Source organism: Maylandia zebra, linkage group LG2 (genome assembly GCF_041146795.1).
Source record: "Maylandia zebra isolate NMK-2024a linkage group LG2, Mzebra_GT3a, whole genome shotgun sequence".
Classification (NCBI taxonomy): domain Eukaryota; kingdom Metazoa; phylum Chordata; class Actinopteri; order Cichliformes; family Cichlidae; genus Maylandia; species Maylandia zebra.
The window spans coordinates 11483568-11509799 of record NC_135168.1 but is presented as its reverse complement, the minus strand read 5'-3'; the positions used below and the strand labels follow the sequence as shown (position 1 = coordinate 11509799).

Here is a 26232-nt window from a genome sequence, read left to right as displayed (position 1 = left end):
CAGACACACACTGACCTTTCATAGAGTCAAACACAGCTGGTTGAGTCATTTCTCTGTGAGTCTAAAGTGAATCTAGTATTTGAAAGTCCACTTCCTGTATTTGTTGTTGAAGACTTCTTCAGCTTCTTCTCAAGGACATCAGCTGCTTGTTTGGCAGCAGAGGCAGTTAAGAAGCTTCCTGAAAAACACTGAACAGTGAGTTCACTGTGGCATATGACAGATTCAGCTTTCTGTGTGCAAATGTGTCTGTGTCGACCTTTCAAATGCTGTTGAATCCAAAACATCAGCGGCTCCTCGGCTGCTCACTTCATGCACTTCTGTCTGTGTGACAGTCCAATGACATCACAGCTGTTTCCAGCCCCAGTGTCTCAGGACTGGACACCTTTAAACATGTCGAGGATCAAACAGCGTCCAGCTAAACACACATGAAACTATCAGAGCTGACAATCATTCCAATAACATCTAATGGTTCATGTATGTAGACACAGGACTACAAGGAAATGGCTCTCAGCATCTGGCTGTGGGAACACATGAGTCCCTGTTTGTGTTCAGATTGTGTGCATGTTTTAGACATGTGTCACATGTAGAAACACAACAATCCCACAATGACACACAGATGTGTTTGACACAGCTGTGCAGCTGTAAGTTGTTTCTAATGATTCATTGAAGCTCTTCTAACATTCTGGAGACGATCAGTACATGAATCTGTTCAACACGACAACAATTTGACTTCAGTGTGAACGTTTGCATTAAATAACCTTCTTCATCCAGCTGACAGCATCTTCATCCTATGATGTGAACAGTTCCTCCTGTTGATGACAAACCTCTGACAGGATCTGCTTGAGGAGCTTTTTCATGTGCAGCTCTCTGAGCTCAGGGCTGAGCTGCTGTTTCATCTTTAAGAGCTGCTGCCTCCTCGCCGGACTTGTTCTCCTCTTCTTCTCCTAATGACACCATTTCTGCTTCATATAAAATTCAATAAAGATGCTGACATGTATCTGTAGCAACAACATCATTGAATCTAGAACAACTGGAGCCAAACCAGTGGCTCTGCTGGGATCACTGGTGAGCCAACACTTCCTTGTTGATGCAGATTTCAGGGCTTCCTTTTGCTCCTCCGTTATAACTGTTCTCTCTTCTCAACACATGATGACACAAAGGAATCAGCAGTGACAAAGATGATGCTGAAGAGAAGCACACACTTCACACATATAACAGACCAGTGCAGTTACACACACCTCTGCTCGACATCAGGCCTCAAACAAAGACACAAAACACTAACTTGACTCTAAACAGAAGAAACGAGCAGCTGTTTCTGTTCTGTGCTTATTTATATTTGACACACATGCTTCTCTTTGTGCAAACACACATCGCACTATAAGGGTAACCTCGCACACAATGATTGGACAGCACAGTGATGATGCTGGGAGATCCTATACGCAGCAACACAGAAACACTGAGAACTTTAAACAATGATGGAAAGTGTTATAAATGACTTGTTGGCCTCTGATCTGTCACAAACAGCTGAAACGTGTCTCTCATGAGTCACATGAAGGTTTTTGACAGAAAGGACAAAAAGTAGCTGCAGTCAGTTTGTGTCATTTTTATATTTATTCATCTGGGAGAAAAATCTGAGGGACATTAAAATGTGTTTTCAACAGAGACAAGAACATGAATATAACAGAACAGGTAAATGAACATGTTTCAAGTAAACAGCTGGACTGATCAGGTCCAAACACAGAGTGATAAACTTGTCAAACAGCTGTCATATCTTTATATAGAAGCTCTTTATAAATGCTGCTCACTGCAGTCTGTTTACTAATAATGTCAAAGTGTTAGAAACACAGAAACATCAGAATGGTCTTTGTTCACAGAAACCTGTCTGGGATCCTTTGTTGTTCTTTTGATGCAGAGTTACATTATAAATATAAAGAGTTATTTCAGAGTCTCATCAGTTTTCCTGCATGTCTTTATTTAACACATCAGCAGGGCTGAAGCTCTCATGTTAAACACACACTGATCTATGGACACGTTCATGTGTTTCTAACAGAACCAGGCTGTTATCAGCCTGCACTAACATTATGTCACACACACTGAATGTAACAGTGACAGTTTACATCATCACACAATCAGCTGTGATTGTTTCACTGTCATCAAACGAGTCAACAGGAAGTAGAATCAATAGAAACCAATCATTTACTGACAGCATGTCTGATGGAAATAAGTGCAGATTATGTATGAAGTCTAACTGCACACAGTAACTGTGTTACAATAAGGACTTAACAGCGCCCTCTGCTGGAGTGTTTCAGTACTGCGTTAACTACAATACACCACCTCCTCCTCACACCACCTGCTACAGCTCTACTCTTCTATGACTACAGTCATCCACAGCACTGATGTGAGGTCACATGGTTCATATGTAAGGAGCACAGCTGACCTCAGGTCAGTTTAATGACTGTGAGCAGCAGCTGTGTTATTGTCACTGTGACAGGGAGACACTCTCAGACACAGCGCTCATGTCAGCTTGTTCTCATGCAGGAGGATCAGGAGCTCCATGTTTGTCTTTCTGTTTGAATCATGATGTGTTTGTGCCATCAGAGTCTGTCATGAGTACTCAGGGTTTCACAGCAGCTCTTCTGGATGCTGACGAGGACTCCAACCTCATGTTTCACCTCTCTGAGCTTCTGATGTCTGTGAACACTCGTGTTTCTTCTCTGGGCTCATCTGGACAAAAACACCTTTCTGTGTTTGGCTGCAGCCTCATTCTGACTGACAGGAAGTGTGTTATCCATGAGCTGCACTTCTGTGAGGAAGTTTCCTGCTGTGTTTCCTGTCTGTGGACAAACACGAGTGTTCCAGCTGAGGACTTGGTTCCTTCCACCTGTCCATACAGGACATCACGCTGTCTGCAGCTCTGTAAATGCAGCTCCAGGTCCTTCCACGTGCTGCTCTGTATTTGTGCAGTTTGTAGTGTGTCCTGGGAAACGTAGCACACATGGTGTTCTTCTGCTGTTTCCTCCTTTCACTGAGTGTGAAACACTGACGCTGTGCTGTTGTTCACAGAGGGGAGCTGATTCTAGCTGCAGCTGGACTCTGTCATCTAACTGAATGTGTTGGTGCTGATCACGGGGCTCTGAGGGGGGAGCAGCAGGAGGACTCTGGATGCTGACGTCAGTGTATCTGTGGAAGCTCCCACAGCGTGTCTGTCATTCAATATTGTGCTGTATATTGTATCTATGCAAAGATGAACAGACTGTGTGTTCACTGGTCTCTGTGCTGCAGCTCTGATGTCATCATCACTCCCTCCTCCACCCTCAGCAGTCCCAGCATGCTGCTGTGGTGCACCCCACCCTCACTCTACACCTGAGCCACAGACCACACCCTCCACCTCAATATACACCACAGTTTTCTCTGCTGTGGAAATGAGATCAGGAGGAAATCATCATTATTATTATTTAATAAACGCTCACATTAATGTGGGCTTATTTGTTTCATATTAGAAACATTAGTTGAGTGTTTTTAGTATAAAATGGTCAAAGTCCCTCTTTTTGCTCCTCCCCTCACCTGTGGATGGACGCTGCTGTTACCATGGTGACAGCTTGGATGTGTTTCAGTCCTGCCTGGTTATCACTGCAGGAATCTTTCACATTTATTACAGGTAATAACTCTGATTTTTCTGTGTATTATGAACCAAATGTATCCTGATACACACAGAGATGGATGAGCAGAGGTTTTTTTTGCAGTTTATGTAGTTACTATGGACTTAATGCATACATATTATTAAAATTAGGGCTATAACAGTTGTATTGATGTATAGCAACTTGAAATGCTCCCACAAATGGCTCCACAGCATGTAAAAATATAACCAAAGCTCTGGCGGACTTGGTTCTGTGGTCAGTCTTAAAGGGTGAAGTTAAACTCTGTAATCTTCACTGTGTCACAGAGTTCAGTGAGTCCCGTTATTCACAGTATCAATCAGATCATCAGAGAACAGCTGATCAGCAATCAGTGGTGCCAACAGCGCCTCCTGTGGTGAGAGGATGCAATAATGCAATGTAGCATTTTTCCACTCAACACTTGCAGTCATGGAAACTGTCTGTTGGATCTGTGTGACGTTGCTTTCTTGGTTAGAGTTCCTCACAAATGTCCAGATGATTCTTCTAATGAGGCGTCGACCATGTTTGCAGCTCTTTGGAAGAAAACGTCGCCCTTTGCCATCCTTACTTTTCTTTGACTTCTTCAAATGCAGCTGAACTCCAGCTGGTATTTTCTTGGACTTTGCAGCTGTTTCTGGTCATCAGTTCATTCCTGCAAACCTCTGAAGCTGAACAACAATGATGCTGCATTGCTGGCTGATCCCAAAAGGTTGATTCTGTTCATCTGGACGTTTTCAGAAACGTTTGCTCACTGATCAGGTGACTTCTTCAGTCTCAGCTGACTGCAGCTTTACAAGCTTACAAACAGCACATTTGCACAATGACTGAAAGCAGCAGCACCTGATATATATGATACTAATATAATACATATACATATATAATCCATACTAATGATGAAGGAACTGAGCTCACAGTCCATTGTTCATTCAGTGAACTACTCAGTTTATTTTGGGCCTCAGAAATGCTCACTCTGTTTGTACATCACTGTCAGCAATAGACTCATTCTGCTGTGTGGACAGGAACACATGTGACATCACTTCCTGTTTGTTTGTGACTGAAGAGGAAGAAGTTTACAAGGAATCATTTAGAAGAGTTTCAAACATCAACTGATTGAATCCATGAATCTGAAAACGTGTTTGTGAGTGAAAGAGACAGACATGTACAGACTGAACTATCTGTTCAACAGTCAGAGTGTTTCTGTAACAGGAGACACTCCACTCAGCACAGGGACACTGAGCCACCAGGATAGACTCCAAACCCAGGATAAAGAGTTTGAGTGAATGTGGTGTTGAAGGTGTGGAGGTGGATCAGAGTGTCAGAGGAGACTCTGTAGAAGGACAGAGTGCCAGCAGGACAGTCCACATACACTGCTGCTCTGTTAGAGACAGAGGAGGAGGAGGAGGAGGACGGGGAGGAGGAGATGGATGTTTGTCTGTAATTGTGCCAGACAGAATCAGGACCATCATCAGTGCACTCCAGACTCCAGGACTGATCATTGCATCCAAACCAACAGTCAACTCTGTCTCCTTTCCTTCTGATGCTTCTGTAACTCACTGATATAGAAACGTCTCCTCTCCACTTGACCTCCCAGTAACAGCGACCAGTCAGACCATTTCTACACAGCAGCTGAGGACGAACATCAAATCTGTCTGGATGATCAGGATATGACTGAACCTCCTCCACACCTGTCACCTTCCTGTTGTTGTCAGACAGTTGGAGCTTTGTGTGCACTGTGTTTGTGTCGATTGTGAGTTGACAGGAATCTGATGGAGAGAACAAACACAATCCAGCTGCAGTTATTGATCCATCATCTGTTCATTGATTGACACTTTGATGATGACTCCTGACATGATGAAGATGGTTGAATGTGTGCTGCTTTGTTTTCATGAATCCCATTAAAAACACACTTACACTTCCTCAGACCTGGTCTCAACCATCGGACTCCAGCAGGCTCCACCCTGAAAGGAGGAGGGGGGTCAGAGCAGCACAGTCAGCATGCACACATGGACATTACATGGCTCTCACACACACACTGTTACACACTGAGCTCAAAGCTCGGCTCCACTGTTTTATTCAAAGAAATCTACATTTATTTATCAGCACATTTAAAAACAGCTTGAGCCAAAGTGCTGCACAGAGTAGAGAGAAAATAGGAAACATACACAGTAATGACTATAAAGACTGGTCAGGATTGAAAGCTACAGAGTACAAATGTGTTTCCAACCGGCTTTTAAAAATGTCCAGTGTTGGTGACGACCTGATGTGAAGGGCGACTGTTCCAGAGTTTGGCTGCAGCCATCGATAAAGCTCACCTCTGTTTTTACGTCTAGTTCTGGTCAGAAGCTGCTTATCTGCAGACCTGAGGGCTCCACTTGGATTCTTTTGTTAAAGAGAGATAAGATGGAGCCAATCCATTCACAGATTTAAAGACAACCAGATCTGGAAGTGGATTCTACCACGTACTGGTAACCAGTGGAAAAAGCTGGTGATGGGTCGTCTAGCACAGACCCACCGCTGGAACCAGACAATTGATGAGGGAGAGAACTGTGACAGCGCCGTTCCTTCACTTGACCTCAGTCGCTCTCGTCTGCTCCCTCGTAACACTGCTCTTTATTGAGCTTACATGAATATGCACAAGTTCATTATGACGTCTTACACAGGTATGAACAAAGAGTACCAGTCTGTGCATAGTGTGTGTGTGTGTGTGTGTGTGTGTGTGTGTGTGTGTGTGTGTTCCAGATGTGACCCTGTGACCCCAAAGCTGGTGCTAAGAGTCCAGCGGTCCCCCTAACAAAGGGCTCTTATACTTAACCAGACACAGAGTAGGTGTCCTCCTACACCAGGGGTCTCAAACTCGCGGCCCGCGGGCCAATTGCGGCCCGCAGGACGATAGTTTTTGGCCCCACCTTAATATGAAAATGTAATGTTAGTTTGATAATGTATGACACTTTACAGTGTTGTGGGCGGAGCTGAATTAACCCACCAATCAGGGTGGGATATGGATCTCAGGGGACACCAGCCGGGCTTGATGCAAGCAGGGAAACATTTCTCAATGAGTCAAAGTTCCAGCAGCGTTGCCCTGGAGTGTTTCTTTCTTTCCTGTGCCTGGCTGGCTTCCTCCTTTCTATTGGGCAAACGCCGACATTCGCCCCAGCGCGCTGCGTTCACAACACTTCAAAAAAAGTTGTTTTTTTAAGTTGCTGCCCAGCGGGACATTATACGTATATAGATTTATACACACGTCAGTGGGATTTAAAGTTATTTTTCCACAGAGAGAGATCTCATATTAACTCTCACAGTGATGCGTAGGCGGCGGGATAAAAGAAAAGTCATGAACTCAATGCAGCCCAATTTAGTCTGCAGTCACATAGCGACACCTGTTCATCGGCAACAACAGTCCCCGGTAACCCGGACTAATTATAGGGTCGCACCGTAATTTGTGGCTCCATGTTTTTATTTGCATCACTGCGTTTGCATTGCAGCAAACATGAACATTACATATATTTCAATATAATGTAAAAGCAGTCAAAACAACTAACATCAGAAACAGCTGATGTTATTTGTTATATGTCACGGTGTCATTTCCGCTTCTTTCTCCTGTAACAACAGCCCGGCGCCGTGAGCAGTCGCCTTTTTTGCGCTCGCTATCCCTGCACTTTCTACCATCTGCAAACGCCACGGTGTTCGTGTCGTCATGAAAGACATGAACATCGAGCGTAAAAACAAAGGAGACTGCTACCGGCTTTTTATCTGCCGATCGCCGTGCTACGGTTGCAAGAAAAAGAAGCAGAAATGACGTTCTCTACGCGTTGAGACGTTCCCCGTCCGTCGGCTAAACGCTTGATTGAAACTTCAATGCGACAGTGACACCAAGTAGAATTATAAATGTCACATAGCCCCAAACATGTCTTTTTCAAAGCCTGCGGTGAAGAGAAAGGTTGGTGATGAGCACCGACAATTTCAGGAAAAGTGGGAAATGCAATATTTCTTTGTTGAGCACAGGGGCACCCCGACCTGTCTTATTTGCACAGAGAAAGTTGCGCTGCACAAGGAATACAATTTGAAACGTCATTACACAACTAGACATGCTGAGCTGGATGCAAAATACCAGGGAGACGAGAGAGCGAACCGGGTTGCCAGTCTTAAAACAGATCTACTGAGGCAGCAAGATTTCTCCAAGAAAGCAACCAAAGAGAATAATGCAGCAGTCGGAGCCACGTGGTTAGTGAGATGATTGCTAAAGCAGGGAAGCCATTCACAGAAGGTGCATTTGTCTAAAAGTGCATATTGCAGGCTGCAAATATAGTCTGTCCGGGAAAGAAAGGTCAGTTTAGCAACATCAGCCTTTCTGCCAACACCGCAGCAGATCGCATTTCTGACCTGTCAAGTGACATTTATGACCAACTGTGTGAGAAAGCCAAATGTTTCAGTGTATACTCAGTCGCTCTTGATGAGACCACAGACATCACCGACACTGCCCAGCTCCCAATGTATGTCCGTGGTGTTGATGACAGTTTTGAAGTGATGGAGGAGCTGCTCACAGTAATGTTTAGTTAGTAAAGTTTATGGGCCCTGTTAGAATCAATATTTCATTCTCATTCTGTTGTTTGAGAACAATAACAGAAAAATGTGCACTTGAGAACAAATTTATTGTGAATTCAGCTGTGAATGTAGAGTTTGTCATTATTTTAGCTTCCATTTCCAAATGTTAGCTGACACTTTATTAGGTACACTGGTATCTATATCAGGTACACCTGTGACCTAAATGTTCCTGCAAACAGACTCCTTGGAGACCCCTACATAAATATCCATGAACTATCCAGCTAGACTAGTGTGTCTGTCCCTGAAAATATTCCTGCATGTGTGATTGTTCATGTGTCATCTGCAGGAAACAAACAGGAAGTGAGTGAAGGACACAGGAAATGTTTCCAGCTCTTCCTCCTCTATCAGACATTCTCTCCATACCTGAGAGTGTCCAGTCTCCAGCCTGGATCCTTCAGTCCAGCCGACAGCAGCTTCATTCCTGAGGGACCTGGATGATTGTAGCTCAGGTCCAGCTCTCTCAGATGGGAGGGGTTGGAGCTCAGAGCTGAGGCCAGAGAAGTACAGCCTTCGTCTGTGATCAGACAGCCTGACAGACTGCAGACACACAAAACAACAATCAATCTGTCAACAATCGTTTTCTCTTTGTCACAATAACATCTATCCATTTACATCCATTCAATGTAACTTTATTTATAAGTGACAATTCCCAAAGGACAACAACAGTCATCTGAAGCTGTTTAACAGTGTAAGGTAACCGCCTCCAATATTAGAGAGAAAGCCCCAACCATCAGACAATTGTGAAGATACAGAAATTCTTTTATTGCTGCCATATAATCTGCATCATTATAACTGCATTAATAATGTTCTTTACAGCATTATTCCATCTAATAATATTTCTCACAGTATTGATATTGCATTAAAGTTGTCTATTGAACATGTTCATTTGAGGATCCTTCCATTATGTTAACTTTTATTACAAGTACGGTCAGAAGTATTTCATACACATTGCATATTTGTGCTTATGTCGAGTTGATGTTCGGTTCATTAAGGGTCTTAAGCTTCACTGGCGTGACTGTCCAGGTGATCCATGCTGAGGGAAACTAGAACAGGATGATTGCATGGATGCTTACAATACATATAACACATATAATCTAGGAATGCGTCAGGCCTGAGGCCTTAACTCATTTGGTGTCTCACTATATTTACTCTACTTGGCAACGGATGACCAGAGTCAATAATTAGCCCCAGAGACCCTGAGGGCTTGAAGTTTATTACCTTGTATGGAAGGTGTTACAGAAAAGAGAAGTTCTGTGTCTGTTTATAGCCATTAAACATGTACAAGATGTACCATTAACTGTGACTAATGTCTGGAACCTATTTTACTCTGACTATTTTTATTGACGCCAAGGGGGGGCGTGTACCCCACTGCTTTGTAAGTGTCCACAACATGTATTTTTGTCAGAAGTCATAGGCTGATGTTTTCTCCTGTGTGTTAATAAACTCATCGTTTGATTGCACTTCTCTGGGGCCTCCGTGGTTTGTCTCACTGCTCTACGTTGATAGATTTCGCGACACAATCCACTGTGAGCAGCACTTGGTGATGGTGGGAAGAAGAACTCCCTTTGACACAAAGATCCTCCCAGTGAAAACAGGCTCCAGGAGGAGCATCTACCATGACTGGTTGCAGGGTGAGGGGAAAGAGAAGAGATGAGCTCAGAGAGACAAGAACAAAACAGAGAGACAAAAGTTAAGGACACGCAGTAGTGACATATAAAAGCATCAGGGGTGAAAAGAGGGGAGAAGAAAGCAGAGCATCATGGGAAGTCCACCAACAGCCTGAGCCTATAGCAGCATAACTAAGGGATGGTTCAGGGTCACCTGATCCAGCTCGAACTATAAGCTTTATCAAAAAGGAAAGTTTGAAGCTGATCTTCAAAGTAGAGAGAGTGTCTGTCTCCTGAACTCAAACTGGGAGCTGCTGCCACACCCAGTCCAACATAGCCAGGCTGAGTCGTTAGATTAGTCCAACGTAAAGTCAGAAAGTCATTATTTGTCTCATTTTAGTGCAAATGTAGAAAAACTGTCCAAAAGTTATTTCTAAATCTGATATTAAACAGTTTAAATGGTGAAAAAAGCTGTAAAGAAAACAGAAAGAGTCAATAAAAGCCTCTTTAGAGGGTCACCAGTTTAAAACTCAGACATTTAAACTGGTGATTCTCCTTCTCTGCTCCATTTCCTCTCTAGACTTCCTGTTCCTAGGAGGGATTTGATTGGCTGAATGTCCTTTTAGCCTTTCTTTAGTTCTTTGGGTGCTAATCAAAGAGGAAAACACACGAGTCATGTGACGTGACATAAGGAGCGCTCTGATTGGTTGGGATTGACAAACTATGGTGCTGTTTGCAAGCTTCGCTTTGCAGAGGCAAGAAAATCTCTTAGATAGGGATGAGATGCTCCACAGTGACGTTTCCACACTTTGGAGCTTCTGAAGTGCAGATGTTTGGAAACGCTGCTCCAACGTCTGGTTCAAACACTCAGATCACGTGACCTCAGCTGCCACAGGTGGCATACCTGCGGCTTCCAGGCATTGCCAGTCTCGGGAATTCCCATTTTTCATTGACTGGTCTTTTTGACCCTTTTAATGGCTGAATGATGCTTTTATATCACTGCTTCAGTTTATTCCACACACATTCAGTCCTATCAGCAGAGAGAGAGCCACACACTGTCTGTAACATCATTAGAAGATCTCAGTAAAAACAGTAAAAACTGCTTCAAGGACTAAATCAAACAGGCACCAGGGGCCGGTTCTTCGTACCTCGCTAAGTAAGTTAGCTGGATTAGATTGTTGACGATTTCGCGTGATCCTGGATCGTTCGGTTCCCCGAAGCTCATCCGGGACTTGCTGTCATAGCAACAGATCCGTAAGCGTAAACCTGCTCGGGAGCAGGTTTACTTTATGTAAACAGGATTAGATCGCGGCCACTCAGGTATGTCCGCGTCATTTATACGAAAGCAACAGCGATATTCCACCACTGTTTCACCATAAATAAATAACATCAATGTAACTAAAGATAATGCAGCACTTGATCCTTTTATTGATGTCACACAGATACATACAGGTCATTTCCTAAAAAAGGGAAATGTACTATTAACATTCTATTACATGTATGTGATTATTACAGATGTAATTCATATTTCAGAGTAGTAATTGTAAATTACTTCGTGTAATCAAGATGGGAGACCACGGCTATAAAAGCCAAGGTGGATTTGGGAAGCCTGTCGCAGCCATGTCCTGTCCGTTTACGCGAGCCACCCATTGCGGAAGGTGCAAGATTGATAAGGAGAGTCCTCAGAATCCAGCGTATATTGCGGGACAGACAGGATCCTTTAGCTCAGCGCGACAGTGTGCTCATTGAGAGATATCGATTTTCCCGTGAGGGTATTATTTACTTAACCAACTTGTTGACGAGGGGGTGCAGGACCACCACCTGTCTTTTTTTGCTCTGCCCTTTTCTTGGTTGCTGTTATGAACAAACAAACAGAGTATTCCAGGGTCTCTTTCCAAGAGACTAAAAGCAATATAAGTGATAAATATTACCATTCTGTAGAATATTCTTATATTTCACTTTTACTTGTTCCCATGTTCTAGTGGGTCCTGTTGTGGCTCTAATGTGAAAGGGGATATAATATAACATATTATAATATAATATAGTGTAATATAATATTGGATAATATAGTGTGAAATGATAAATCTACCCTACCGCCTACTGGTGTTGGCCAGAGGGGCCGATGGCGCGATATGGCAGCCTGGCTTCTGTCAGTCTGCCCCAGGGCAGCTGTGGCTACAACTGTAGCTGCCTCCACCAGTGTGTGAATGTGAGAGTGACTGAATAGTGGTATCGTAAAGCACTTTGGGTGCCTTGAAAAGCGCTATATAAATCCACTCCATTATTATTGTTATTATTAAATTACTTACGAGTTTAATTTGTCAGCAACTTCCTGCCAGCCCTCTCTCCTTGCTTTTGCAGCCTTTGCAGTGTTCCCTTGCGTTCTGATTAAACTCTGAAACTCCTGAAATCCCTCACTCAAGAGTTCTTGCTCTGCTGCCGAAAAATACCGTGCACGCCCCTTCGACATTTTCGCCGACCAATCAGCGGGTTGCTGATCAATGTTTCTACTATCGACGCGTAGCCCCTGTTGGGCCACCCAGTGATGTCACATTACTTCATCCAGCTGTACTAATCGTCAACAACAGGTGTGTTCGGAGAACCGGAACAGCGAGCTCACGGTTAGCGCGATGATTTGGTCTTGGATGTGTCATTTGATCTTGGATGTAGTAAGCGAGGTACGAAGAACGGGCCCCAGTTTTCAGCTCTGTCTGCGCTCTACTTTTTTCTACTTACAACAGAAAATAGGATGTACTGCATTCAGGGATATCATCCTCACTGTCAGCTGTTACTCACAGACTGTGTGTAGAAATACAGAAAATACTGATCCTATAAAAAGGAAAGCTAGAAAAACACATTGATTCCAGGCTCTATTTTCCTTTTTGAGTCTGTCAAATCCAACAGGACTTGTGCAGGTTCACTATGAGCCAAACTCCAGACTGACAGTGAAACATCAGGCCAGTGTTAGAAGGTAAAGTTCAGGAAAGTTTTTTAATGGTTCAGAAGATGTTCAGCTGAGGACGACTTAAAGATGTGCGTGAAATGGAGGCTTCTGATTGGTCAGAATGAGCCTGTGAAAATGGGACAAACTTTGTATAAAGAAAGAAAACACATTTAATCTTTTCATGGAAATGTATCTTTTTCAAAGTGATTCCAAATCAAAGCTAACGCCACGCCAGCTTGTAACTTTGATTGACAGTGTGTAGAACTGATGACACAAACTCCCAGAAAACCTCAAAGTCAACATAACGCATCCAAAGCTTCACGGCTGGGAGCAAAACATGAGGCCAACAAACAGCTGTAAACCTGTGTGCCTATTACAGTAAACACAGCAGTCTGTTATGTTTGACTAAACTGATGTATTGTGTGTCTGTAGTTGTGTTGTGAACTGTGCTGGGCTCGTCTGTGTCCCCGTTTCACAGAACAGCATCTTCAAGATGGCACAAATGCTTCCAGTGTTTCAGTTTGACGAAGCCTGGCTTTGCCCATCGCTGCTTTTAAAACAGTGTTTGTGCTGCCAAGGACATCTTGTATTGGTCTCATGTCATGAATGGGAGTGTTTCAGGAGGCAGACTGAACCTTTGATGAGTTTGGTGTCTTAAACTGAGGAATGAAAGGACACGAGGAACAAACTAAAGAGAATCTAAAAGAGGCCGGCAGCACATGAGGAGGAGAAACTGACACTGACATAAAGACTGAGGGAAGGACAGAGCCATCTATACAGCTGAGGTCAACACAGGAGGGTCATGTGACACAGCTGAAACTCATCCAGACAACGTCTGACACCAGAGACCATACTTACCAAAATAAAACAGGTTATAATGAACAAAAATGAGTGGAACAGCGGAGTGAACTGAGCAGCAGGAGGGAGGGCGTTTCTCCAAAACATGTGTCCATCAAAATTATGGACAGTCGTGTATATTAAGTAGACTTGTTCAGATTTGTCCAACACTTTTCTCTGTCAGTGTTTCACAGAATATCATCAAAGAGTCATGATAGTTACCATTAGTGTCACTGTGGAGATGCTTATTCCAGCATCACTGACTTCATGGTTCCAGTTTCCATCACTAAGGACTACATGTAGTGATCCTGCTGTTAGCCATGTTAGCATGTTAGCTCCAACAGGTGGTCAGTGTGAGAGCGGTGATATCAGTGACATCTAAACAAGGAAGGAAGAGACTGTTGAAGGCAGCGAGCTGTGACTGCTGTGAACAGTGTTCTCACACTATTTTCTCCCTGTGTCAACATACATGAGGCTGCTTCAGCTGCAACACACCACAAACACCTTTATACAACTAAATATACTCAGAGCGCACTGCTGTGGTTGCTGTGGTAACCATCCATATATCCAGCTGTTTGGGGCCGAGTCTGCTTCCTCATCCTAGGGAAAAACCCTCAAAGTTTCATGTGTTTTTGACTTGAAGCTTTTTGTGATTTGGTTTTATTTGTTGTTCTACACACACAATAATGAAGAGCACATGTTTATAGTGACACATTCAGACCAATGACAACAGTCCATTCACACTGACCTCCTTCCAGCAACTTTTAGGACAGCCAATAGCAATTTTCCTTACTGAGGAGTTGGCAACATTGCCAGGAGCAGTGGGTGAATGGCAGCATCACCATGAAGGATTAGAATAAAAATACATCATCATCCACAAAGAAAACCAGTCTGAGTGTCTGATGCTCTCGTTATAAAACCGCAGTCGCAGCTTGTGGCTACATTTAGCTGGTTTGCTAGTTAGCTGGTCTGCTAGTTAGCTGGCTTGCTAGTTAGCTGATTTGTTCGTTAGCATGGAGCTAACCTAACTCACTAGAACATTTGATGCTAAACTGTCTAAACTGTGTGAACAGCTTTCATTGCTGCTCTGTGTTACTCTCCAGCCTCTCTTTAACTCAGTCCTCTCAGTTTTTTCCTCGTTACAAACTAGAAAACCTTCTTTTTCAGCTTTTCCACACCCGAGCTGTGGCTAAGGTGCTACCAGCATGCAGGCTCGGTCTGTGTCACTCAATAGTTACACTCCTCACCCAGACTAACACCACTCCACAAATTCACCACTAGGAGGCGCTAAAAGACCACATACAGTGAGATCATCACTAAATGTCTGCTGTGTCTGACGTAGGGTTGCCAACCGTCCCTTGAATAACGGAATCGTCCCGTATTTAGAAAGAAAAGTACACGTCAGTGGCGCGGCTGCCCCTCTGTGGGTCTTCCTTGGTCTCTTGTGTTCTGGGGGCCTCTGGATGTCTGGAGTTTTGATCTCCTCCATACCTGCTTCATGCCCTGGAGGACGGGGCTGTGCCCCCCCCACACCCTCTAGCAGATCATTACATGAATGAACCTTTTAAAAAAACAAGCGCGTCCATGCTCACAGGTGTACACACGGGTGATCACACCCACAAACTACACCCTTTTTGGCTCCTACCTCAAAGCACACTGTGTTCTGTTGATCTTATGTGCTGCACAATAATGTTTAATATTTAGTATTTACTGTCATATTCCCATATATCATTGTGATGTTGTTTATTCTATTACTCTTGTTCTCTTCTGCTTGTTTTCCTTTTTCTTTCTCAGCAGGTGATCCAGGTGATCGATATATGCATTTTTTTTTTCTCTGCCCGTTCTGTTGGTTTTTGTTTTTTGCCCTTCTCCCCCGTCCCTCTTCTCAGCTGTTTCTCTTTCCCTGTTTCTTTCTCCCCTTCTTTCCCCCAGTCAAGTCTGTCCCGTATTCAGCAAGTGAAAATAAAATAAACAATAAAAGGTGAATCAAATGGACCATTATAGCAAGGCTGGGATGGTCAATTTGGTAAAGTAAATCCGTTGGGCATCTTTCTTTGCCTTTAGACAACAATTCTGATGCAAAAGAGCCAAACGGGACAGGCCAAAAAAAAAAAATAAATAAATAAATAAAAAGTACACGTCCCGTATTGAGCTCCAAAGGGACGCACTTTGTCCTGTAATACAGAGAGAATCAAAAGTAGTCTATAAATGTTAATGGAATTAACGCTTTGTTTGAAAACATAATTCCCAGCCCCTCTCCTGCTTTGTGACCAATGACCTTACGCACGAGTATGACAATTCAGATTACCACTTATCTCATTGGTAGAGGAAAGGTCGCTCGCTGAGAAAATACCAGAAGACAACAGATGACCACAAAAAGAAGCATGGCCAACAGGGAAACAAACGCTGACACTGCGGTGCAAGTCTCGGACGACAGTACACCTTCGACCAGCAATGTTTGTACCCCACCGAGAAAGAAAAAAAAAAGGCTGCATAAGTGCAGGGAGGAATGGGAAAATGAAAACACCTCGCTGGAAAAAGTGCGCGATAACACCTATAAAGCGCACTGCACTGTGTGCCGTCGCACTTTTTTCATAGGCCATGGTGGACTGGCAGCATGCTTCTAGTGGTGGGCACATGAGTGGCATGAAAGCTCAGGGAACCCTTAACCAATTTGTTGTTCACCAGGCCATGGCAGCAGAAGATATGGTATGTAGACATTGTTGTTGTTTTTAAACCCTCTGGTTAAGGTTAATGTGAGCATGTGCAGTGAATATCAACTCTATGTGGCCAGAAGTGTGATAATATAATTTATTTTGTGTAATAAACAACTGCAAGGATAGATGATTACAACGAATAGATGACTAATACATAAAAGTAATACATAGATTAATAATGATAATGAGTTAAGATGCGTAATCATGGGAACAAGCGGGTTTACAAACACGAGCAGCTGATTAGCATTAGAAAAGCTGAAATAATACCTCAACTGAAGCCAGCTGCACTAAATGCACTTTATGTGCACTGTTATAAGAATGTTTTTCTTTCTATTGTTTTCTATAAATTTATATAATTTTAAGTTAAGCAGGACAGAGTTCTTTTAAAGAAAGATTAACTTATATTCTTTAAAGTTAAGCATGACAGGCTTCTGTTTAAGAAAGAGACCTGTTTTATTGTGTTAATGTTGTCATTTTGCGCTACAAATAAATGGCTAAATGATCATTTGTTTCCCATGTGTTCATATCACAAAGAATATGCATCATTAAATCAACTTCAAGTCAAATGGTTAAAAAAATAATTTCACACACCAAAAAAAGAGCTAAAAAATTCACCACACTTGGAAGGGTGGAGACAACTGGGTCGCCCGGCCCTGGCCACGAGGTGTCCCAGGAAGTTGGCAACCCTAGTCTGACGGTGACTTGGGTTTTTACTAACTGGCTACATGAGCATGATTAGCTGCAGTTCTATCTTTGTAAAAGAGACTCAGCAGCAGATTAGAACCAAACAGAAACATTTCTACTTTTTCTGCAGCACCAGCTGGATGCATGGAGCCTAAACTCCAGTGACAATGAGACACATACAGTGTGACTGCTGTGACTTTACAGCTGGGCCTCATTCACATTGGACTGTGGGAGGAAGCAGAGTATCTGAAGACAACCCACACACACTATCACCCTTATTTAGAGAAGTATAATGAATTAGCTGATAAAGTAATAAATTATTTGATATTTCAATGAAAATACTTTTTAACAATTGTTTAGAAGTCAACAATAATAGTTAAATAAAAAGAAGCGTCAAATCAATAAACACGCAATAAAACCTTGTACAGCTGAAACTCATGTAGACAATGTCAGGGGAGGAAGTAAAACTAAACCTTTGACACCAGAGATGAAAACTACCAAAATAAAACAGGAAGTTAATAACAACCATGAGTGGAACACCTGAGTGAACCTAGTAAAGGGAGAATACATCATCATCCACAAAGAAAACCAGTCGGAGCTTGTGGCTGCAGTTAGCTGATTTGCTACTCAGCTTGGAGTTAACTCAGTAGAACATAGAATGCTAAACTGTCTAAACCAGGGGTGTCAAACATATGGCCCGTCGGCCAAATTCAGCCCCTGAGATAATTTCATATATCAGTTATTAAAGAATTTTCAGGGTTGCTGATATTCCATGGCAGCAGGGCTGGGACTTTATTCTGATGGACACATCATGTGGCCAATCACATTAAGAGACAGCCTGGGATCATGCCACTATTTAAAGAAAGGGATGGGGGCAAACGTTCAGAAGAAAGCAAGCTTAGTGGTACAGGCCTGGTACACACAGACACAGGTTTAAATTCAAGCGTGTCAGGAAAAAGTGAAAGCATAAAATGAGCAGCATCTGGCTGAATTTCAGTGATATTGGAGACGGCAAAGCTGAGTGCAGAATTTATAAATTAGAAGCTGGATAAAGTGATACCCATTTTCCATTGTGAAGGACAAAAGGTTTCAAACTTGTCCAGGCCTTAAGGTCATGTCCGTTAACTTCTTAGTGGTAGTAAATGTATAAAATTAAGACTAATGAAAACACTGAATTAAAATTGCTTCCTTTAAAAACACCAAGCTTACAGTTCAGTTTTGAATACTACATATATAAACTATATATAACAAAGTGCCTTTGAATGGCAGGGATGCAGAAATGTCTGTATGTAGCACAGAGCCAGTGCTCACGGTCTGAATGAGTGTCACAGACCTGAATGTGCATTTAAAGAAATTTATAATTAAATTTCTAATTATGATCTTCAGCACCCAACACCATGACTATGTACATATTGTCGGGTGTAAGAATATTTGTGTTGTGTGGATTCAACTCTGCAAACTCATCAGTAATTTCATCAGCAAGTTTCTACTTAGACAGCAATAAAACAGAAAGCAGTTCCCAGGAACTACTTCTTGTTTTAGAATCTTTCAACATAAGAGTACTTTGCACATCAGAACACCCCCATATCTCCTCTTATTAAAGGATTACCTTATTATTAATTTGCTAATTCTGCCAGTTGATTACAAAATGCTTGATCTCACCTGAGAGTTTCCAGTTTGCAGTGTGGATTCTTCAGTCCTTCAGACAGAAACTTCACGCCTAAATCCTGCAGGTTATTGTTACTTAGGTCAAGCTCTCTCAGATTAGAGGACTGAGAGCTGAGACCTGAGGACAGAGCTTCACAACTTCTCTCTGACAGGTTACAGAGACTCAGTCTGAAAAATAACAGAAAAACAATTTAAAAAAAACTTACTTTTGATCAAGTGTAATGAGATTACATAACATTTAGCAATATTCCATTCTCTTTTTGTCAAGAAAGTAACGAGCAACATGTGGAAACAATCAGAGAGAGAACAGAGAACAGAGCAGTAAAAGAACAGTGGATAGTTCAATAGGCTTTTGGTATCAACAAAACGTGCCAAATTTCTTTATTTTGTCATCGTTTAAGAAGAGTTCATGATTAAAACTCAGATAACAACTCAAGGCCAGGTCTGGGTGTAACTTTGATGACAGTTACACCCAGAAAATTTTCAGAAATGCCGACAGGTATTCAGTATTGAACAAAATGAGTACTGATTATCACTTAACAGTTGTATACACTTTTCAGACACCAGCACTCATAACTGTGGTTTTGGGGGTTATTTTGTTAGTGGTTTTAGTTGATCACACCTGCTTTTTGTCAACAAGCATATGAATACAAATGTACTTACAGAGCTTTGTTGGAGGCTTTGACCACTGGCAGCAGCCTCAGAAGAGCCTCCTCTGAAGCAGAGTATTTCTTCAGGTCAAACACATCCAGATCTTCTTCTGATGACAGTAAGATGAAGACCAGAGCTGACCACTGAGCAGGAGACAGTTTACCTGTGGAGAGACTTCCTGATCTCAGGGACTGTTGGATCTCCTCCACTAGAGAACAATCATTCAGTTCATTCAGACAGTGGAACAGATTGATGCTTTTCTCTGCAGACAGATTCTCACTGAGCTTCTCCTTGATGTACTGGACTGTTTCCTGATTGGTCTGTGAGCTACTTCCTGTCTGTGTCAGCAGACCTCGTAGGAGAGTCTGATTGGTCTGCAGTGAAAGACCCAGGAGGAAGCGGAGGAACAAGTCCAGGTGTCCATTTGGACTCTGCAAGGCCTTGTTCACAGCACTCTGGTGGAGAGATTGAAGTTTTAGTTTGTTAAATAGTTTAGACCATGTAGAGGTTGTTTGTTGTTGTTCCAGCAGATTGAGTCCAGAGTTGATGAAGGTCAGATGGACATGAAGAGCAGCCAGAAACTCCTGAACACTCAGATGGATGAAGCAGAACACCTTGTCCTGGTACAGTCCTCTCTCCTCTTTAAAGATCTGTGTGAACACTCCTGAGTACACTGAGGCTGCTCTGATATCGATGCCACACTCTGTCAGGTCTGATTCATAGAAGATCAGGTTTCCTTTCTGCAGCTGATCAAAAGCCAGTTTTCCCAGAGACTCCATCATCTTCCTGCTCTCAGGACTCCAGTGAGGATCTGTCTCAGCTCCTCCATCATACTTGACCTTCTTCACTTTGGCCTGAACCACCAGGAAGTGGATGTACATCTCAGTCAGGGTCTTGGGCAGCTGTCCTCCCTCTCTGGTTTCCAGCACATCCTCCAGAACTGTAGCAGTGATCCAGCAGAAGACTGGGATGTGACACATGATGTGGAGGCTTCGTGATGTCTTGATGTGGGAGATGATGCTGCTGGCCTGCTCCTCATCTCTGAATCTCTTCCTGAAGTACTCCTCCTTCTGTGGGTCAGTGAACCCTCTGACCTCTGTCACCATGCCGACACAGTCAGGAGGGATCTGATTGGCTGCTGCAGGTCGTGTTGTTATCCAGAGGCGAGCAGAGGGAAGCAGTTTCCCCCTGATGAGGTTTATCAGCAGCACATCCACTGAGGTGGACTTTCTAGGGTCAGTTAGGATTGTAGTTTTGTGGAAGTCCAGAGGAAGTCGACACTCATCCAGACCATCAAAGATGAACACAACCTGGAAGTCTTCAAAGCTGCAGATTCCTGCTTCTTTGGTTTCAGTAAAGAAGTGATGAACAAGTCCCACCAAGCTGAACTTTTCCTCTTTCAGCACATTCAGCTCTCTGAAAGTGAATGGAAATATGAACTGGATGTCCTGGTTGGCTTTGTCTTCAGCCCAGTCCAGGCTGTATTTCTGTGTTAAGACTGTTTTCCCAATGCCAGCCACTCCCTTTGTCAGCACTGTTCTGATTGGTTCATCTCTTCCAGGTGAGGCTTTAAAGATGTCTTCTTGTCTGATGGTTGTTTCTGGTCTGTCTGGTTTCCTGGATGCTGTTTCAATCTGTCTGACCTCATGTTCATCATTGACCTCTGCAGTCCCTCCCTCTGTGATGTAGAGCTCTGTGTAGATCTGATTCAGGAGGGTTGGGTTTCCTGCTTTAGCGATGCCCTCAAACACACACTGGAACTTCTTCTTCAGCTTAGACTTAAGGTTACGATGACAAACAGCAGCTTGAAGTTCTGAATGAGAAGAAAAATAAACACTCAATTCCAAAAAGAACTAATCTTTAAAACATGTTGCTCCATCTTCCATCTCTGGAAAATGTTCATTTATCCAGCAGCTTAAATCTTTAGATAAATCCTCTTACGTCTCTGCAGACGGTCAGCCAGCTCCTCCTGCTTCATTCTCCTCAGGAAGTCCACTGTGATCTTCACAAATGCCTCTCTGCTGCTGCTCCTCTGACTCTCTAAGCATTCTGGGTAACCTGGACTCAGAACCTTCTGGATCTTCTTCAGCTCGTTCTTCACAAAAGTGATGATGTTGTCCTCCAGCAGCTGGAACAGAATATTTATGAATGAGCCAATCAGACTGAAATCATGGAGCCAAACATCAGATCCATGTTGGACACACTGACGATCCACTGGTCTACAAAGAGCAGCATGGAGATGACTGTGAACAGAACAGATGTAACAGTAGTTGTTGTACATGTACAGACCATAAACATGGAGTCCAGCTGTGTTTGATGCTGCTGGGCAGACTGACCACTGGGAACCTCTGAGCTCTGCTGGTCCACTCTGTGGAGGAACCATGAAGGATTAGATCCACACAGGATAAAGATCCAGGAGTTTCTGCTCAAATAACTTCATCTGAATCAAGTCTGTCAAGTTTTAAACTCTCAGATTGTGAACATATCAGTAATTTTCAGTCTGTTTTCATGGACGTCCTTTCAGTGGTGATGTCAGGGATGATTTTGAAGAAGCTCATCAAACTGAACCATCAGCAGATCACTGCTCCAAAACCAGAACATGATCCGAGTCTCCCTCCACCACCAGAACACCAGCTTTACTAACGTGGTAGATCAGTGTAGTACAGATCAATAACTGATGAGTCATTTGATCAAAATCACCAAGTGCTTCACGTCTGACCCTCTGATGCTTCTGTAGACATTTTGCATATTTAATGAATGTCTGACAGTTTTACATTCATTCTATGAACACAGTGGAAATGTTGTGTTATAGTCTCCATGTTGTTTCCAGCATCATAAATTCTTAAGTTCAGAAAATTAGATTCTTTCTTCACAGCTGAAAAACAACAACATTTATTCTCTATTGAAATCTGCATCGTCCACTCCAAAGGTCACAATCTGAAGGTAACATCTGGTTTTGTTCCCTGTGGTTAACTCTGAGCATCAGTATGGTGGGATTTATCCACTACATCCACACCACTGTGGTTCAGTGTTGTCCTGATGGAGTAACAGCAGCCAGTATGATCCAGGCTTTAGCTGCTGGGTCTCTGTGTGACCTCTCAGACTGTTTAACAGATCAGACACAAAGAGAATCAGAGCAGCTCTGTTCTTTAAAGACAAACATGAACCCACTCAGGTCACACTTTCCCCACAGATATGAGCATCACTGTCCTCAAACAGCAAATGACCAAGTCGAACATTTGGATCTTTTCTCTTTCATTGTTTTCTTTTTAATGGATCTTTGTAACAATCTGAGGATGTTTCAGGTCATATTTATCCAGGAAACACAAACATGTAAAGGAGTCATCACAGCGCTCTGACCTCGTTGCTCCAGGTTCACCACTGAAGAGTGGATTTCCACCTTTGGACCGGTCACTCCTCACAGACGGACAGCTGGACCCTGCAGACTGTGACCTCTGACCTCTGCAGACACAAACATGATTGAAGCAGCTGTGATCACACAGACTGCAGATAATGCAGCTGTTTCCTGTCAGTAACATCCTCTTAGATTAGAGTTCAGCTTTTTACAGGAAAACTGGACAAAACTGATTTTTGTTACAAACTCATTTTCATTTCCTCTCAGCTCACAAACACAGTCAGACAATCAACCAGAGTCAACACTGATTATAATGTCAGTGCAGAATTATTTCTGTTACTCAGTGAGTTCAGCTCTCTGACCTCGTTGCTCCAGGTTCACCACTGAAGGCTGGAGGTTGATGTTTGGACCAGTCGCTCCTCACAGACGGACAGCTGGACCCTGCAGACTCTGCTCTGTCCTCCTCTTCCTCCATCATCATCTTCAGTCAGTCTGAGAGGTAAACCACAAACACTCAGTGAGTTCACATTAACAGGAGGAACTGAGTTACAGTCGCTGACCTCTGACCTGTCATGTGACCATGAAACCAGGTCAATATGTCTGTAGGTTCAGTCATCCAGGTCATGTGATCTAAGGAGCTTGGAGAGAAAAGAGACGTCTTTAAGTTTCTGGAAGACGTTTCATATGAGAAGCTTCTTCAGCTCTAAAACCAAACGGTGGAGAGTCCCAGATATTTAAACCTGAGAGGGAAAGAAAGCATGTCGCTGACCCACCACTGATGTTATTTCAAGGAGGAAACTGAGAGCCTTTGCACCAGGAGCACAAACATCAGCTCCAGCAATGATCCACTGATGTGTTTTTATTCCATGTATGAATGTTGTTATTGACAGAGATGACGTTTGTGTGTCAGTGATGCAGTGACTGTTGTTGTTACCTGTACAGGCTGGTTAGACTCTATGAAACAGATCATACAGATCTCTGCATGTTAGAAGAGACTATTAAAGGTCATGAATGAGACAAAGGCAGGGAGGCGTCCTTTACAGCTAAACAGCAGAGTGAGAGAACAGCCAGCACCTCTACATTTATCACATTATACAGCACATGTATGATACTGACAGGGATGAGAAGAATTTAGTGATTCTGATCCCATCATTGATATTACTTATTGATTCTCAGTAGCTCTGCTCTGACAGTCACCACCATCACTGAGCAGCATATCAAAGACATTTGTGCACATTAACTGCATGTTGTGGCTCAAATGTTTGTGCATGTTGGAGGCATTTCCTCTTTGTTGTGATCAGTGTTGGTCATTACTCAAAACAGTCATTATTACACATATTACACAGAACACTTTGATTAAAAGTAATGGAGTACGTTACTTCATTACTCCTCATAACATTACTTTGATGTTAAAATGAACAAATGAGCATGTAACAACATAAAGCTGAGGTACAGCCCCACACACCAACACAGATCCTGATGAGGTCACGTGATGTTTCTCTGAGTGTTTATGAACACAAATCAAAGATGAAACAGCACAAAGACACTTCAAAGTGATTCTACTGTAGAAACATGAACAGGTAGAAACCTGCAGCCTGACTGCTCATCACTTTGTTACCTGTTCAAGTTCAGCAGCAGCAGCTCACTTTATCACGGTGCTGGTCTGGGGTCAGTGTTTACTCAGCTTTAACTAGTGATGTGACGTTCTGTATCGAGGCTTCGAAGCGTGTGTCGAGTAATGGAGGGGGCGTTTCCGCGAAGCGCGTATCCAGGCTTGCTTCATTTATGGGAGGAGCTGAAAATGATGACGTCCGAAGCCTCGCTGCCCGGCTGTACCACGTGACTGGTTCAGGAAGCGGTTCGAACTTTGCCGCGAGCTATGACAGCGATATAAACCCCTCAGACAAAATGTGGGCGTTTGATGGAGAGTTGCGGTTAGTGAGAGTTAGAGACAGTTTAGAAAAAAAAAAATCGCCTACGACCTGCCACAGTGGAGAAACTGTTTCTTTTTAATAAAAACCAATGATGTGTCCCCTAAACACTAATCACTGTCCTTGCCTCAATGTTACAAAAGCACAACCACTGTCCACACCTCACCTCACAGTATATGATCATTTCCATTTTAGGCATTTCCAAATAATCATGTTCCATACTGCCAGTATAAATATACACAGTACACTGCATCACTACAATATACATGTTTTACACACTCCTTTTGTTGTTGACATTTACAGGCTGTGTGCAAAAAGGCCACACTCTTCAAATTCATCAGCTGCTCTGCTATCAGTCCACTAGGTGGAGCCTGAAGCACACACGATGCATTCACTGACACACACTGAGTCACTGTGACTGGAAGCTTCAGTCAGTCCAACACGTGTGAACATTTTAAACCTTTCAGTTGATGGACTACTTTTAATTAACTGCTTTAGCCCACTTACAATGAAAATTTAAAAAAATCTTGTTCATGACGTGTGTAGTATGTTAACACTATTGGAAGGAAAAAAAAAACTTGAACTCCAATTTTGAAAACACAACTTTCTTTTTTTTTTTTTATAAAGCTCTGACTTGTATTATGAGTCTGTGGTCTGGGAGAGAGTCTGTAACTCTGTCTGCAACATACAGTAAATAATGACCAATGTTGGTGATAGAGGATTTTTATTATGCAATATGATCAAGTATAATCAAATGTGCTTTATATTCAAATACAATATAATCAAGTGTGTTTTATTTTCTAGTGTTCATATATTTTCACGTAACTGAGTCTATTTGTTAACACAAACGCAATGTATTCTTTTTTAGTATCTGTGATGTCAGATAAGCATGATAAACTTCTGTATTCTTTACCCCAGTCTGAAAGGTCAGACAGGTTGAGATAATGCCTGAACTCTCCTCCTGTAACTGAAAAGAGGAAGTACTATGTAATCAGTTTCTTACCCTATAAATAAAGGAACAAGACATGCATTCTGTGTGTGTGATTTTGCTGAGAGGCACACACCCATGCGCATGTCTTAAAACTCTCTGATTTGGTCTGCAAGTGTCTTATTTTCTCTTACTTGTGAAAATAAATGTCAAAACCCCTGACAGTTGGGCAGTTAATTATATAGTTACTTCTTCAAAAAAGTAACTGAGTTATGCAAACAAAGTTTTTTGCAGCTGTTTACCTAAAAATGCAGCCAAGGTGTTTTTTTAAAATAAACATTTCAAACTATTTACAGAACAATCAGCTGTTCTGCATCAAATCTGATGCCACACAAATTATTTGTGCCGCTCCAAAAAATAATTCCTGTCCTCTATGAGATGAAGGAGAACAACAGCCTGATACCTGCAGGCCTGACAGCAGCAGATGTGTCACTGCTGTAACACCTGTAACACTCAGCAGTCGCCTCATTGTTCTGACACACACAACAACACTATTGACTACACTACACACTAACTACACACTAACTACACACTAACTACACAAGATTTGCTCTAAACACCTCAAATCTCTCACATCTCAAACACGGCGTCA

The 26232-nt window shown here is 42.7% G+C and overlaps 1 protein-coding gene across 1 annotated transcript in view; it reads right to left on the bottom strand.

Annotated features, from left to right (window-relative positions):
* LOC143413260 (uncharacterized) overlaps window positions 1-20166 on the bottom strand; it is a 28362-nt gene extending 8196 nt beyond the window's left edge. The window contains exons 1-5 of the mRNA XM_076876035.1: window positions 19379-20166; window positions 18710-18883; window positions 8622-8795; window positions 5568-5614; window positions 5168-5419 (exon numbers count right to left, since the gene is read on the bottom strand). Of these exons, the coding sequence (XP_076732150.1) occupies window positions 5168-5419; window positions 5568-5614; window positions 8622-8795; window positions 18710-18883; window positions 19379-20148 (1417 nt within the window). The 5' untranslated portion in view covers window positions 20149-20166. The remainder of the gene's footprint in view (window positions 1-5167; window positions 5420-5567; window positions 5615-8621; window positions 8796-18709; window positions 18884-19378) is intronic.
* Between the last annotated feature and the right edge of the window lie 6066 nt (window positions 20167-26232).